Source organism: Lagopus leucura, unplaced genomic scaffold (assembly GCF_019238085.1).
Source record: "Lagopus leucura isolate 7727_CA_CO unplaced genomic scaffold, USGS_WTPT01 Super-Scaffold_73, whole genome shotgun sequence".
In the NCBI taxonomy this organism is placed as follows: domain Eukaryota; kingdom Metazoa; phylum Chordata; class Aves; order Galliformes; family Phasianidae; genus Lagopus; species Lagopus leucura.
This window is the reverse complement of record NW_024962252.1, coordinates 47,721,239-47,738,547: the sequence shown is the minus strand read 5'-3', so window position 1 is coordinate 47,738,547 and position 17,309 is coordinate 47,721,239. Positions and strand designations below refer to the sequence as shown.

The following is a 17,309-nucleotide window of genomic DNA, read 5'->3' as shown; positions in this document are numbered from 1 at the left end:
AAAAACAAAACAAAAAACAAAAAACAAAAAAACCCCACACCTGACTGGATCCACCATCTTTTGAATTCTGTGTGTTGGCAATTCCCATGTTGCTCGGCACTGAAGTCTACTGAAACCTCTCCATCTGCTGGTGGCTGCGTTTCATTCATGTGCATTGTACTAAACCAGCCTTGCAAGACACCTTCAGCCGATTCTGGGTAGTCTTTCAAATATGCTACTGGTTTATCACATTCATTCCTATACTAACAAGCATCTGAGATTAAATCAAGGAATAAAACGTAGTTTTAGTGGCAGCAGGAAATTCCTGCATCTGTGATTTGACGGTGATTGTCAGTGCTTCCAATAGCATTACTTGCTCTGGTTGGTACTGCTTTTGGATAGCTGAACATACTTTTGCACATGCGATCCAAGCCCACATTGGCTTTTAATTTCTATTACATCACACTGAGTGCAATGAGCTTCTGTAAAATCCTGCTAAGCATCACAGCTTCCAAAATAAATTTCTGCTGTAACAAATTCTGTAAGTGTTATCACAAAAATAAATTTAACTTGGAATATACCATGGGAATTGTCTTCTCAGAGACAGAGATTTTGGCTTCATGGTGAGCTATTGTGAGCTTTCCCCACACACAAACACTTAGTGCAGAAATAAATAAGTAAAAAAAAACAAACAGTATTTTTGAAGAAGGCATAGTTCCAATGCTGTTTAATTGCAGATTCTAACAGTTTCAGGTACCTCTAAAGGTAGTATTACGAGGTCAAGGGCCTTTTTTACTCCTCACAGCTTTAGTCTTAATTGTAATCACTTAATTGTAGTGATGTAGACTTACATAGCCTAGTAAATGTAGCCATAATTATGCCTCTCTTTTATAACAAAGCCTGCACATCTGATTACACAGAATTAAGAGTTACAACTTTCAACTAAATATTAAAATACAGGTGTAGCAGAAATGCTAAGTCATGGCCTAAAGCTGTTTGAGCACCTGGTGGGAAGGCAGGGCCAACCCAGGGGAGCTCAGGTGAATGCAATGCACCTCAGTGACTGGAAGGGGTGAAGCCAGGATCTACCCCTTCCCAGACCTCATTTAAGGGTAGGCAGCGGAGGTAAGAGCATTGTCTGCTGGAGATCCCTGCCTATCTGAGGCCTTTTAAAGGTAGGGAGCTCTTTTCCTTAATTTCTGCATTTGCTGTGCTTGGGCTTGTTCTCATTTGCAGAAGCTAAAGACTTTGCCACCCTGCTGTTATTGTGATTTGATACTTTCCATCTCATTATAGCATTACAACAGGGCAAAAAGAGGCATCTTATGCATCACATCCCTCTGAAGGCCTACCCAAAAAGTTTCTGAAGATCTGGAATTATTCACTGACTTGATTAACAGAGTGGATTACAGAACAAATGTGCTTATTAAATTTGCAGGCAGTGTTAAAGTGAGAGGGACTGTGTTAGAACTCAGAGCTTAGGAAAGTTCTGAGAAGGCTACGAAAAAAAACCAACAGTGTAATTGCAGAAGGATAATGCAAATTTCTCTGATTATGCTGTCTAACTACAAGTCAGTGAATGAGAAAATGGGGATCAGAACATGCAGTTAAAGATCTAGTGGCTATGGCAACTCAAAAGCTAGCAATGAGTCAGTTCTCATTCTGCTGCAAAAACGAGTCCTTAGTAGGTTGTATAAATAGAACTGGCTGTTCTCTCAAAGGAATGTGAGATAGACTTCTTATGGTACTGCTAGTGCTACAGCTGAGCACTGTGCAGAGATTTGTGTGTGATCCGAATGGAGAATCTAGGAGAAAACAGGTAGAACTATGGAAACCAAGGCTATTGAGGAAGAGCTGATCGACTGACAGGTTTAATCTAAATGTAAGGAGAGGCATTGTGTCTGTATGTACAGAAATAAACAGCATCAGCAACTCACAGCTGGGACCTGCAGTTTCCCAGTACTGACTGAGAACACAGTGATATCCCTGAAGATGAGTGTACACCACCAACTTCATCATCTGTGGTTTTAGGATGTTTTTGTCACAGACTGAGTCTCCCTTGGAGATAGAAATATGTATTTCAAGAAATCTTTTATTTACTATCATTTTCTTTCTTAGTGCTACCCTGTCTGCAGGTTTGGTAGGGTGCTTTTTGGCTCACTTACTGATTGTTTTTACGGTCTCAAACAAAACTAAATCAGCACTACAGCTAATTTAGCATGAATCTAAGAAACACATTATAAGAAACTATTCCTATTTTAGAATAGGTCCCTTAGTTGAAAGATACCTACAAAAATCATATCCTCCAGCTGCTTGACCACTTCAGGACTAACCAAAAGCTAAAGTGACCAAGGGCATTATCCAAATGCGTGTTGAACACTGGCAGGTGTGGGGCATCAACCACCTCCCTGTCCATTTACCATCCACAGGGAGCTGCAGAGGGTAAGGAGAGGTTGCCTCTGAGCCTCCTCTTCTCTAGACTGGACAACTCAAGTACTACCTGCCTACCCTCATAGGGGACAGGTCTGGGAGGCATGTCCTGCTTTGCTGCTCTCCTCTGAATGATTTTGAGGACCTTAACATCATTTCTATATTGTTCAGTCCAGAGCTGAACAGAATATTAAAGATGAGGCCACAGCAGTGCTAAACATAGCAAGAGAATCTCTTTTAACTATCTGGCTATGCTGTTAACCAAGACTGTCATCTTGGTTGTTAACTCATGTTGAGCCTGTTGTCACCAGCACCCTCAGGTCCCTTCCTGCTGATCTGCTTTCTAGCCACTCCTCTCCCAGTCTGTCCCTGTACCCAATATTGCTGTGTCCTTGCTACAGGAAATCACATACGGCCCATGAAGAGCTCAAACCCGCTGACACACTAACAAACTGAGCTAACCAGCCCAGCTGGACATACATTGTAGGCTATAACACCTTTTTCTTCCTACAAGAGGTGGATTTCTTACTACACCATGATGTTAATTAGAAAAAGTTTTCTTTCATCATATATAAATTTAGGAGACATACGTGCTTCATAAAATCTCCAGAATTTCACTGGTATCATTCAAGTGTTTCAAGATTTGATCTGAAAGAGCCAAGCCTCACCCACTGTACCTACTGTAGGTACAGCGGCCAAATTCTCATACATCAGTATAGCAATATATTTTGTTACTGAAAACCTCATACCATTTTGTTAATTGTTCAAATGCCTTTTTAAAAATCATACTAATACAAGTTCAGTGTTCCCTAATGGTAGTTTGTCCACTGCTGTGATGTTACACAAAAATACTGTCAGGAGTGCTGTGGTTCACGCTGTCTTCTGTACTAACTGGAGAGGTCACACATAGCAAGCATTCCTTTGCATATATTTTAACAAGAGTTCTGTGACTGTGGAACTCTACTTAGTATTTCATAGTCACAAATCCTTTGCTTTGTTACCTTCACTGATCTAAAAAAGGCTTTTATGAGTATATCACTGTTGTTCTGAAGGGTATTGATTGAGCACTTCATAAACAACTCTTCCCATAATTTCTGCATGGAGATGCAGCAGATACCCAACTTCTATACCACCCCTCAGACAGTATGCATTATACTAGGCATTTACTTTTTCAGGATATTCTGCCGGTTTCCTTCCACAACACAAGGTGTCTGCTAGTATAATAACAGTTAATTGTTCAGTTTGCAGGACCCACACGATCACATATTACTTGCAGCACAAGCTGTAGTGTTAAATGTCTTCATTCAGGGAAAAAAGACATACATACATTTATACATATTTATTTTAATTTTTTAAAAGTAGCATTTGCAGTTTCTTTTAAGCATTCACCTCTCTTTTGCTTCAAATGTGCACTTATTGAAACATCTACTGGCTTCCATGTCCAAGATTCATACCTATAATAATACATGCCAGAATCAAGCTTCATTGCTTGTTGGCAACCTCCTGTCATGAAAATATTATACAGTAACTTGAGTGTGGGAAAGGCCTATGTTTGTCATCAAGCAATAGGCTGGGACTGGATTAGTCTCCTTGAGTCCAAGGGTAACAATGCTTTCCAAAACACTGAAGCTCACATAGTAACTTTTGTTTCCTTTCGTATCCAGTAAGTGAACAAGGTGGTTGATTTTTCCATGGTAGCTTCTTTAGTTGGTAAGATTTCCTCAACATCTACAGCAAAACACCAGTTGTAGACTTCAATTATTTAGAAATGTCGTCTTTTAACAGCAAGAAAATACTTGATCTGGCATGTAGTTAAGCGAACTGGGAACAAACCAAATTTCATCCTCAGATAAACATATGTAACTACTATAGATTTTGATCTAACCCACACACAAAATTTTACACATACTACAAATAGAAACAGAAGTTATCAGCAAAAGACTATCTTACATTGTTTCAAATTAATTTGCAACTATACAATTTTAATGTAATAGAAAAAGGAAAGGAATATAACAGAACAGGTATGAAGAGAAATATTTTCCAAACTTTTATTTGTGCACATTCATCAGGTGAAAAAGATAACTTTTACAGCTTCTTTGGTGCCCAATATTCAGCATACAAAAATGTAAAAGACTATTCACAAATAAAACACAAGCTCAAACTAAAAAAAAAAAGTTTTTAAGGTAGTGCACATCGTGACAGCTTTGCTTATGAATACACAGAAATTACTGCAAAAATAAATAGAATGTCTTTTTAAAAGCAGCAATTTCATATCTTGTAAACTTCTGTTTTTACAATACAGCACTGTTAAGAGTAAAATCCAAAAGGACTGGAGTTTATACTGTGGCCATGAACAAGAAAAAAAGTCTGTATTCCTCTGCTATAGTTGGTCCAGTTTTCCTTTTTGCTTTTAGTCCAATGTGCAGCAGTCTTTAAAGGTGCTTGGTTAGGGAACCTAACCATCAAGTGGTGAGTTATAAAACTTATTTTCTGCTTTCAAACACGAAGGGGTAAATCTGCTCCACAGCACTGGCGACAGCCTTTACGTTTGGCCCTGAGATATATTAAAACAAGGAGAAAAAAAAAAGCAATAGGAAGAGAAATAAATCAGACCATCATGAATTAAAACAACTGTCTTTAACAATTTTAGCTACCATAACTTTAGTTTGTAAACAAGAACAATTTCTCCCAAATTAAGAGTATTTTCCTCCCATCACTTCTACTTACAAGAGAAAGACTCTAATGTGGATGCTGTAAGATGTTCCACTCTGGCCAATGGCTAGAGTACAAATAAACACTATTGATTTCCTTACAAGTTTCATATTTCTTAATCAGTCAGCCCAGGGAAGATTGGAGTAGCTGAGTGTCAGAAATAAAGGAAATAATTTTACTTACACTACTCTTCTAGGAATTTGCACTACCCAGATTTGTATGAGCTAGCCACACTTAATTCTTCTTTTAAATAGCCACCAACAAAAATTAATGCTAAATAATGCTGCATTTAATTTAAGTATGTTTCAAGCGAATTTATCTTTGAAAACTTTTCAATCTTGATTTTGCAAATAGCTCCAAACATTCATCTCAGAACATCTGCAAGCCAGAGAGTGATTATTATCTCAGGATGAAGCAGCTGTAGGGTATCTGATTTATCAACATTTGAGGAAAGAAAACGAACTACCAGTGCGTTTTAATGGAACTAGATTCTTTTCACAACAAACATTTGAGGTCATAAATGAACAAGCAATGCACATGCCAAAAGAAATTCATCCTGGATAGAAGTTTGGTGATGCATGATAAATGAAATCAGCTATTTCTCAAGTGCTTCAATGCCTAAGAACGCAATTTCTTTTTACTCTCCTTTTGGACTTCAGAAGTTAACCTCAAGTAGAAAGAACCATTCAAAATGGCTCCCCAAAATCACAAATAACTGGCTACACCTTATTTATGTAATCTGGGAAATACTGTTTTAACTCACGTGCTAAGTTAGGAAGAAAATGGAGAGGACCAGGATTATTCTTGTTTTCAAACTGAATTTAAATGTTCACTTAAGCTTAGGTAAAAGCCTATAATATTCTCCACCTTCTAGACAGATGCTGCACCTTTCTCTAAGTTGTCTGCTACTGTACAAACACAAGCTCAAGAGACAGCCTTCAGGAAGCAGCACTGAGTAGACACAAACTTACAGAAAGGCTACATCTCATTAAGAAGATGATGTGATGTACTGAGTCTTCTAAGACTTCAGGGAAGCTCAAGCTTCCAATTTATCTTAAATCTAATTTCTAGTTTAACCAGTTCAGAATACATGCTTCAGTGTAGCTTACAGTATTATGAAGATTTAAAAAAAAAAAAAAAGGAAAAAATAAAATACAAACAAATGAAGCCCCCAGACCTTGTCCACTCAAGGTAATTTTTAAGCCTATCAATCATAACATCTTCTACGTAACTCCTCTGGAATTTGGCTCTGAAACAATTTAGATGAAAGCACTGGGAAACAAAATCCACTCCATCTACTCAACATATCTTTTGACTATTTTGAACATCATCTTTTCCTAACTAACCGTCCCTGAAGTTAAATATTCCCAACGAGTTAAATATTTATGGCATCAAAATACCTGTAACTGTGATACTGCCAGTTGAAAAAATCTGTAAGGTAGCTCTGAGAGTTTTTATTCTGTAGCACACAGCAGGATGAAGTTCTGGTTCATAACTAGAAAACAAAATAAGAGGTCAAAACTCAAAATGAAAAGCTTAAGAGGTACACAAGCACTGTTGCTCTTTAAAATCCTACCGTACCTAGCATGAGGTCTGTTATTCTTCGTAAATTCTGGCAATCTGATCTCAAAGGGCATGTTGCACACTGCTAAAACATTCACAACTTTAAAATCTGTGAAAATTACCTTTTTAAAAAGAAAGGAAAGAGTCATTAAAAATTCAATTCAAAGAAGCAGAGATGTATGCATTGCAAAAAATCTTAAACGAGTACTATAAGAATACTAGCTAATAGTATTTCGATCAATGTGATTAATGCATTTCTGATAAGAGTTTAAAGAGTACTTAATGGATTCAAATCATTTACTTTATCCTTCTATAGTATAGTAGTTGTTGAACTAGGTATTTCACAGTTCTACTATGTGGTTTTAGTACAATTTACTTTAAGAATGAGATGCAGGAACAACTCATCGCTATCCTAAACACATCAAATTTGAAAGCAAACTAAAATAATTCATGAGACATTAAAGTAAGCAAAAAAAAAAAAGTTTCATTGTTACAAGAATTCTTTGCAATATGGAAAAGTGTCTTTAGTGTTTCATTGCTATAAATGATTTTATTAAAGGTAGGAATAAGAAAAGACAAAAATTTCTTCATTTCAAATCTCCGCTCTGGCAACCTCTTCTTTACAGTCTTCGACCTTCTGCAACCTAGCACAGACCACTGACATTGTAATTCTCCATTCATGGATATTCTACATTAAAGTAGTCAACAGACAATACCTAAACAAGTGCAATGATCAATAGTCAGTATCAGTAAGATCACTGGAGAATATTTCAGTGTATTTGAAACAAATTGAACAGAAAGTGATCATTCCTCAGTCAAAACTTTTAAGTATGAGTGGAGGCAAAAAACCTTACAAAAAAGTTAACTGTTACTTCAAACCTTAAAGTACATTCCACTTAAACCACTCACTTTATTATAAAACTTTGTGCACCTACACTGGAGGCACCGTTCATCTCCCAATAATCCAATGTTCCGCTCTAGCTTTTAGAGCCTGGTTCTAATGTATACATTAGCAATAAAATTGCCTAACTTCTGCTTGGGTTGAATACAGCCTGAATGGGATAGCCTGTCGGTAAACACAGATTGTGGATAAACAGCACAACTGGCTATCAGGAAGTTTTAAAATACATTTTCATACTCTGAGTCATTCATAACCCTTAGAACACAGTTGAAGGAGTATTTTTGACTAGTAACTGTAATTCAAATAAAAAAGAGGAGCTTCATGCCCTGACTTTTTCATTTGACTTAGTTTCAGCTGTGCAATCTCAACACAGCAGCATTTCCCTCCACTGCAATTAACAGGGCTAAAATGTGCCCTAAACAAGATAGACATGCATTTGCTGTTCCACCATAAATGAAGGAAATAGTCTTCAAATGACAGCTTGGTTTATACATTTCAGCACTTCTTCCAAATGAACAGAAAAATACATTGTAAGATTCAAGAAACAATTGGGGGTGGTTCATTTAACAAATACTGTTCATTAGCCAGAGAAAAAGCACAATTCTAAGCTGCCAAATGAAACTCAAATCCACTAAGTAAGACAGATTCTCTTTGATAGCATCTGGAAAATGTATTCTGTAACAAAAGGGGCATCTGAGTGAAAACATGCTGGTTGCCGGATTGTTAAGTTCCCTCATATTTTTTTTTTTTCCAAAAACAGTGTTTACCAGCATTGCTTAAGTCACACAATTCCATTTTCATTAGAATTACCTGAAAACCTAGTTTCTGTAGACAACGAGCTAATCGTCTGGCACCAAATTTAGCTTCTTCTTCACTGTAAAGCAGACAATCTAGCATTAATAGAGTATATATTTATGTTCACACATACTACGTAGATAATCAGAGTATAAAACCATTATGCAAGCATGAAGTGTGATCACGTGGACAGCTGTTTATTTCATCCAGCTGTACATATCAAATTCTATTTTCACTGTCTAGATATTCAGTCTTCAAATATGGTATAAAGAATTCTATTTCACCGCTCAGTTCGAGTCAGTAGGAGCTGCAGTGGAAGTCATACTTTGATCAAACATAAATGCTCCTAAGAGACAAATATGACCACAAGCAGCCTGAATTTGGCCATCCTGACTTGGTGGTTACTTTTCATCCCTCTCTCCTTTACAATGGGTGTGTTAACTTGCCTGGAGGTATAGAAAAGAATGCAGCGTTTAACATTCCTACTAGTAGAAAGCACAACATAAAGTTTAGGAGAAAAGCTCACCATACAGTTACATGGTGTGCAGGGTGAGAGGAAAAAAAAAAAAAACAACTCTATCATTTGAATGGTAGTACTGACCAAACATTCTCCATTTTGAGATGGAGAACATACACAAAAAGCATACAGATTTATCATTGTATCTTATCCACAGTGTGGACACATCTCAAGAGGAACTTAGCCTAATGAGCCTTAATGGGTTCAGTGAGTTCCTGTATCTGAATTAAATTTGCTCTTGCTTCTTTTCAGTCCCTCAGTAGTATATAACCTAATTAAATTCAGGTAGGTTTTCATGTAGTAATAAAAGACATTCCTTAAAAAACATCATCCCTTTCTAGATTTCAAGTTCTGGCTTAAAACAACAACAACAACAATATATATATATATATATATATATCTTAGAGAGTTTTCAAGAGAAATCACTAGGATTTTTTTTTTCATAAAGTAGTTTTTCCAACTGCTCTTCCAGAAGGCTGAAATGAAGTTTCTTAAGATTTCAATTTGGTCCAAGGCAGACACTGCATAGATAAATTCCTCCCAAATGCTTAGTTGGCAAGAATGTGATACAATGTGACGGAATATTAACAGTAGCAAGCACTGCCTCTTGCTAACTTCCTCATCTGTAACATTATGTTTTAAAATACACATCAATTTCATCCACAGAAAAGATTTTCATGAACTCACCTTGTGGCTCCTGTGCAAATAACTTTTCCTGAGGACCAAATTGTGGCTGTAATCCTAGGTTTTCTAAGTTTCATTAATACTTTCTGAAAAGGAAAATGAAAGCGAAGCATTGGGAATTAGTTCAATTTCATACTAAGGAAAAAAAAAAAAAAACTTACACTAATAATATTCTCTTTATTTTTTGTAAGTCTTGAACCGTTCCTTTCATCTCTTTCAGCAATTACAAAATAAGCTCCTGAGAAGAGCTAAATAAACATGCACCGAATTAGCCGTTCAATTTTAACACAACAGATTGAAAGTTACTCTCCCCTTAAAAAAAAAAAAAAAAAAAAAAAAAAAAAAGCTGAAAGCCACAGCACCATTATTATTATTATTATTATTATTGTTATTATTATCTCAACTATCATACTGCTAATTCCTTATCAGGATAAATTTTCTGAGAAAAGAAAATCGAATTTGGAGGAGACAAACTAGATCCGAATGCATAGGAGGTCTCATCAGATATCTTAATAAACAGGCTTAGCATTTGACATGACTTGTTAAGCATTCTGCATAACTACAGAAATAAAATTTCTCTATCCATCATACGTGGATATCAGATACATGAAGTTTTAGCTTAAGGAACATATATATAAAAACAGATAACTGTGTTACATTAAATCTCTTACCCCAACATCACGCTTGTATATCACATTTGCTCCCTCTAATGCAATCTTTCTCAAGTTTAAATGACATCTTGTTCTAAAAACACACACTACATTTGTGATTAAAATGTCCAATGCAACATCACTGTCTGCATCCATTGGGGTGATTTACAACTCAGTTCTCACACCAGTTCACCATGAAGATCACATCCTGAGAATGAAAACAACAAAATTAAGCATACCAGTAGAAAACTGTCTATTAACACTGTTTTTGTATACACTCATCCCTTAAATGAGACAAGAAGCAGAAGTGACTACAGTCTGACTCATTTAAGTTTACTGTGTGTGGGGGGGGAGGGGGGGGGGGAGGGATGTCTGCATCCTGTGCACTATAAAATAGGAGGCTGCTTGTTTGAAGCCACGTTGCCAGACTTAACAGACATAAAATGTATGTACTTCATTTTTAAATCTACTGGTTAAATATGTTACAGCTCTTAGCAACTATATTAGGACACTGCAAAGCTTATTAAAACATTTTCCATAGCTTCAAAGGATAAATGAGAAATGAGCTGAGGAATGAGTTGACGATGTCACTAGACGCCTCGGGAAAATGCATTTCTCTCACTGCTTACATTGATAATTCTGAACAGCTTATCATTTGTATTGAAATGGATGAGCCTGCTGAGTAACTGAAACTCAGAAGTTACACACACTACAGCCTGCAGACAGTCTGCAACCAAAGTTTACCCACTTCTCCCCCAGCATTCTAGGCTAAACTCTCCAAATGTAAGAGCATCGGGTGAACTATACAAACTATCCTGATGGCAGCAACAGGCCATGAGACATAGGAGCCTCTAATCCCCTTTTGCTCTGCCACAGGAATGACACAGAACAAGCATACGCTATGCACACAGAAAAATCAAATGTTTCTAAGGAACAGCATGAGTGTTACTATGAAGGTACAGGACAGCCACCCAGCACACAACACAGCAAACCTAACACAGCAAGGAACTGCTCAGTCTGCCTATGCATGCCAAGGGTGATGCTCCTACCAAACACTTTGACTAGAAGAAGACTGTGAGACAGGGGCAGGCATATTGCTCAATGCCATCCTGCAACTGATGGCATCGCTTCTGTAAGCACACCAAAGCCAAGATGGCTGGCATTTCACATAAATTCCAGATGAAGTGGAATTCCACCTTTTCGAAAAAGGTGGGGGAAATAAAGAGCAAGAACATTGGTATAAAGTGAAAAGGACTAATATACAAAAATATCAGAGCTTATTAAGGAATTTTTCTTTGTATAAGAATGTAAAAATGTTAGTTCTCATCCAGGAGAATGAGGTTAAGCACAGAGCAGCCTGAGGGTTAGAGGCAATAGTACCCCAGATAGCTCTTGTGCCACTCATCTAAAATGTTAGTAAAATTTCACCCCAAATGAATCCCTATAGAAAGCAAAGGCCAAAATCAAAGAAACTGTCAGATACGCAACATGCTCTATGCAGTCACTGCCATCGAAAAAGCAGAAGACTACGTATCAAAAACACCCATACACATAACACAATGCAATGCACATTTATAATCTTATAAATCTTTTGGTTTATGTATCAAATCTACAAGACACAAACTTACCAATGTTATTATGGATTATATTTATCATTATTTCCACCTTCCTAAACGTCATAATAAAACTCACTGCCAACACAGAATAATGTACAGTGCAGATGTGTGTAATGCACGTGATAAACTGCTGTGACAGTCACCTTCTCCTATTGAGCAGCTGGCTCCCAGCTAAAAGAATTATTCTATAATTATTGGTTTGTCCAATATAAGAAAAGGAGAGGCAGGTGACTAACACAGAAATCGATGAAGAAATGGCAAGATAGGGAGGAAACCAAAGGCAATGTGTGGGGGAGAGAAGGCAGAGAACAAACAGTTACTAATTAGTATTCCCAGATCTTTTTTTTTTTTTTTTTTTTTTTTTAATTCAAAATTATATGAATCCTATGTAGTTACAAATGACTTGTTCCATCTGGTTTTGCTGGACTACTACAGATTGGGTTAGCAATTTATGGCACTGGATCCAAAGATAGCACATGTGCAGATTTTGAACAGCACGCAGGCAGGGACAGCGTAGAGAGAGGAGCTGGAAGCCATGGCATCCTGAGAGAGGCATTTGTTTTCCATCCTGGCTCCATGTCCTGACTTTTGCTGAGATCACTTACTGGAACCCAGGAACTAATGCTAGGCAAAGAAGATAGCTGCAATGGACACTGTCTCCCAGATTTCACCATGTTCCTACTGGCACATTCAATCTCCACAGTCTGTAAGAATAATGCCATCATGCAGATGAAAAGGTTCCTAACTGCTAAGCAAACTATAACACTGTATGAGAATATCCCCATGAAACACTGGCAGTTTGTCTTAAATAGAACCTAGGAGAAAAGCTTTAAGGACAAAAAAAAAAAAAAAAAAAAAAAAAAAAAAAAAAAAGAAAATAGCAATTGAGAGACATGAAAATCACATCTTAAAAGGAAAAGATCTATCACTAAAGGGAAATTTACAGGAAAAATCTCAGTGTTAAAATGTTGTGGAACTGTCTGTAAGAAGGTTTTCAGAAACTACGATGTATCTTGGTTAGGTGTACAAGTTACTTCAATGAGTTTTAAGGGAGAAAAATCGTAAGATATTAGGGTACCATACCCCCATTTTCATTAGCCACATTCTGAAAGCTCAAGACAACAGATATATAGGGAGGACCTTTTTAAATCTGTAATCTAATTTGAGCTGTAGCTAATATTCTAGACTGTGGTTTGCAACATTCAGTTAAAAAGTGACAGAATTTTTCATAAAAGCAGTTATGTAAACACAGCATAAGAATTGAAAAACTGCCTTTTTGTGACTGTAGCATTATCTGATCTACCAAAAGAAGATCACTGAAACACTTCACTCAAATGCTGAACATTTCAAATATTCGCTATGACATTTCTCCATTTGCACTAAGATGACTGCATTTGCTGCTGCAAATACCACCCAAATTCCTTCAAAATCTGAGTGTGGACAATTTCAAATTCAGTATGTCCATTCTCATTTAGCACATAAATACAGCACCAACCTCTTCCAAGGCATGGTTTAGAATTACTAGATGAAACAAGCTGCTTCTATACTTGGATGCTTCTGCTGAACAGTGAGCATAACCTGCTACAAGCTCTGCCTCAGGTGTTCATTTTGATGTCTCACGCTGTATCAGCAACAAAGAAAAAAATGTTCAGAAAAAGACGTGCTCCTTCTTCAGGAAGTCTTAAAGAAATCCAAATGCACAGCAACCACTTCAACAGAAATTAATGATTTAAAGAAATACTAATATATGCACCACATAAAAACACCCCAAACCACCTTTACAAAAAATAGTGTAAGAAGGTTCATTAAAAAAACAAAAAAAAAACAAACAAAAAAAAAAAAAAAAAAAAAAAAAAAAAAAAAAAACCCTGTTCTTTCTTCTGTTTCTCTCCAGTAGCACAACCAGCTGGAACACACAGTTGTAACCAATGCTTTGATGCTCCTCTTCCCAAGTTTTCCCTTCTCATCTCTGATTATTGATGCACCCTACTGCATCCCATTCAAGGCCAGGTTGGATGGGGCCTCAGGCAGCCTGATCTTGTGCCAGCCCTGCTAACAACAGGAGGGTTGGAAGCAGATGATCCCTAAGGTCCCTTCTAACCCAAGATGTTCTATGATCCCTTATGGGTAGCTCTGATCCATTCTCTTATTTTCCAAATTGAATTTCTACATTTCTGTTTCGTATCTGCAAACTAGGAAAAATAATCTTGTCATGCTTTTAGAAAGACATTTTGATATTAAGGAACAGCCTTATGTATGTGCCTTTTACTATCCTGTATTTATGCACTTATATTTGCAGAGCAGTAAAGTGAGTAAAACTGAGTAAAAACTTAACATCTGGTTCTTTCCTGTTTAGGGTTCACAAATTCCAAGTTGATTTCACTGAGCTCAATTTATGTTCTCCTGATTAATATCACCCAAAAGTTCTCTCATCTGAACCTTAAACTTTTGGCAGCTTAAATCCCATTTCAAAAGTATGTTCTGCCAGCCACTGCTAATTTAGTAACAGGCTAAAACAGAAGATAAAATCATTTACTTTTCTACACACACAGCTTTACTTTTGTATTGTACACTTCATTCAGCTTTCTCCAGAGCAAGTAACAAGTAACATATTTGAATTCAAATTTTCTTGTATGAATGTAACAGAATCCACACCAAGAGAGAAAAGATACATAAATGCATCTTCACAAAAGTTTGTATTATTCTATTTTATCATAGACATTTTGAAAGCTTGTTCTCTCTTTTAAACACGGATGTCAGGGAAACCAATAGAATACTGTCATTAAGGGAAAAAAAAAAAAAAAAAAAGGAGGAGGAAAAGCAAATAGATCAAGCAAAGAACCTCAAAATAAGAACAATAAAAACTAATCCTAAGAATATTTGGTTCTAAGAAGTAGTGCATTCTACCCTGAAACTAGAGAAACTTCCCACTTTAGAGTAAGAACATTTTGAAGGAAGGAGAGAGAAAAGGATTGCACACTGCAATTCTTGGACAAAGCATTACCCATACATCCTCAATTAGGATCAAGGCCATACTATTTTTGAAACTATATAAACACACACAGAGAAACACACCCTGCACTGAAATCTTGCAATCTAAAAAAAGCCAGCTTGCTCTGACTTCCAAAAAAAATTCCAAACCAACACCACTGTCATTATCAAAGAGAAAGAAAAGTCACTAGGGAAAGGGTATATAAACAAAGTACTATTTTAAGCTTTTGGCTACCTTTAAGCTGAGAAACTCAGAGTTATGAAGGTAGATGATGGGTACCTAACAACGGTGATGCTAACATCAGAAAAGCTTTATGAACATATCTGTCACACCAGCAGAAGGACAAGCAACTTGTACTGGTTATTTTTAACCTAAGCGCTTTGCCAACCAATTCCAAAACCTGTTCCAACAGCCCAGTGGACAGCGTTCCCAGTGGAACATACCACTGTTGCTGCTGGCATTCCAATAAATAGCTTGAAAAGCATTTTTGACTAAGTTATCAAAAGAGTCCAGGTGAGAATGAAGAACACAAAACATAAATCCTAATGGGATCCAGGAGATAATTAATTCCATCCTCCTGTTCGCGTTCGGGCCATGGGGAAGCAGGTCCGTACGAACAAGAGCTGACAGACCTGAGGTCTGCTTGAATCCTGGAATACAACACTATCACAGCGATCGGTGGACGACTCCCAAGAAATGAGAGCAATACTGCTACTGTCTGTCCAGGAACCCTCTGACTCAATCAGCTTTCTAAGTGTCAGAGCCAGAGGCATGTACTTTCATTTTTTATTGCCTCCTGTGGCAAGTTAAATTGTTCTAAAAGGGATCATTACCTTCAGACTAGCTCTTTCCAACTTCTGAGATTTACAGTTGCATGACTGTTTCCTATGGAACCAAAGCACATACAGCTTGGGAGAAATTTTACAAATATGTGCAAAAATAGCTGAAGTGGACATTTGTCCAAGAAGAACAACACAAAAAACCATTATACCTGCAATGCCAGGAGCAAGTAGGACACAAATTTCCCATTCTGCTTTGAATTCTTTTGAGTTAGACTATTGTGTGCCCACAGACCCAGGGTCTTCCAACACAAATCCAGCTACAGAAATAAAGCCAAGCTGCTTACAGAGCTAGATGAGAAAGCCTGCTTTCAGAGAGTAACTTGTAACAGGCCATTTTCCTCACGTTCTTCCCATCAAAATAAATCTGCTCATAGCCAGAGTGAGAATCACTCTGCATCCAGCTCTGTGCCACTTCTCCCTCAAAGCATCAAGCGATAGCCCAGCTCCAGGTGTTGAGAACTACCAATTCGATCTCAATAGCTAGACAGGTAGAAAACCGTCCGAAGTGCAATAAAAGCCTGGCCCAACAGGCTCGGTGGCCGTTCCACACTGACAAACTAGTGTGAAAAACACAAAACCTGAACGACTTAGAATAAAGGGCACGTCGCGTGTTCCCTTTCTACCCGCCTCAGCTGAGAGAACTCTGCTAGCCGTGCTGCCGAGCCCGGCACGTGCCCGTCCTGTGCCGCAGCACTCAGGCAGCAATCGCCCCCTGTGAGCCGCGTCCCGGAGTTCCCAGCCAAGCACAGCACAGACAAAGCGCGGACACAAGGCCTCGCGCCCACCCGCTAGCCCACCCCGCACCGCACGCCCCGGGCGCCCCTCGGCACTTCGCCCCTTTAGGGGTCGCTCCCCTGGCCGAGCCGCGTCCCTCCCTCCGGCTTCCTCGAGCTCCCGACTCCCGCCAGGGAAAGGGGCAGCGGAGAGAACGCGCCGACGCGAGGAGGTGAAGCCGAAGGCCGCGCTGCCTACCCCCGCAGCAGGAAGGGGCGCGGGCTCCCAGCGGCCGCCCGACGGAGCCGGGTCCCTCGGGCAGAGGCTAGCGGTGGAGCCGGGCCCGCTAAGCGGCGGCCCGCGGGCGGCGGGGAAGAGCGCGGCCCGGCGGCACGCGGCAGCCGTTACCGTGCGGGCGGGAGGCGGCTGGCAGGGTTGCTAGGCGCCCCGCCGCTCGCGCCCGGCGGCGTTCCGGATGACGGGCCGAGGCTCCACGACAATAAACATCCCCCAGCGCCGCGGGCATAGACGCGACGCCGGCTAGAGCGGCCACCGGAAGTCGCTGCGGCGGGAGGGGAGGAAGGGGGCTGCGCCTGCGGCGCACTTCCGGTGTCGTGCGGGGTGTGTGTGTGTGGGTAGGTGTGGGGGGGAGAGAGGGGGCTCTTGCTCGCGAGGGGTCGCCCTTGGCGCATACTATTGCGATAGGCAGTTGCGACAGGCGTTGTTTTTCAGCGTGCTGATGGGATCCTCCATAGTACAAAGCTGTAGTGCCAGGCCGTGGTGTTTGAGCGGAACGTTGGGCCCGAAGAAAGAAAATGGTGGCAGTGTGCCATGGTGCATACCACGCTGTCCCACTTCTCCAGGTCTACGGGGCTGTAGGTATCTAATGCCACCTCCATGCTTCCACCAGCAGG

At 39.1% G+C, this 17,309-nt stretch overlaps 1 protein-coding gene across 3 annotated transcripts; it reads right to left on the bottom strand.

Moving 5' to 3' along the window:
- Positions 1-3,733: 3,733 nt before the first annotated feature.
- TBPL1 (TATA-box binding protein like 1) lies at positions 3,734-16,889 on the bottom strand. Of its 3 annotated transcripts, none has more exons than XM_042890360.1 (7): positions 16,804-16,889; positions 10,253-10,439; positions 9,585-9,667; positions 8,396-8,459; positions 6,703-6,806; positions 6,522-6,616; positions 3,734-4,963 (listed from the first exon to the last, which is right to left on the bottom strand). In XM_042890360.1, exons 2-7 carry the CDS (start codon positions 10,385-10,387, stop codon positions 4,893-4,895), a joined length of 552 nt encoding a protein of 183 aa, XP_042746294.1. In that variant the 5' UTR covers positions 10,388-10,439; positions 16,804-16,889; the 3' UTR covers positions 3,734-4,892. The 3 variants fall into 3 exon arrangements, with proteins under 3 accessions (XP_042746294.1, XP_042746278.1, XP_042746286.1); XM_042890344.1 differs by lacking the exon at positions 16,804-16,889 and adding an exon at positions 16,654-16,736; XM_042890352.1 differs by lacking the exon at positions 16,804-16,889 and having other exon boundaries at positions 10,253-10,563.
- Positions 16,890-17,309: the final 420 nt, after the last annotated feature.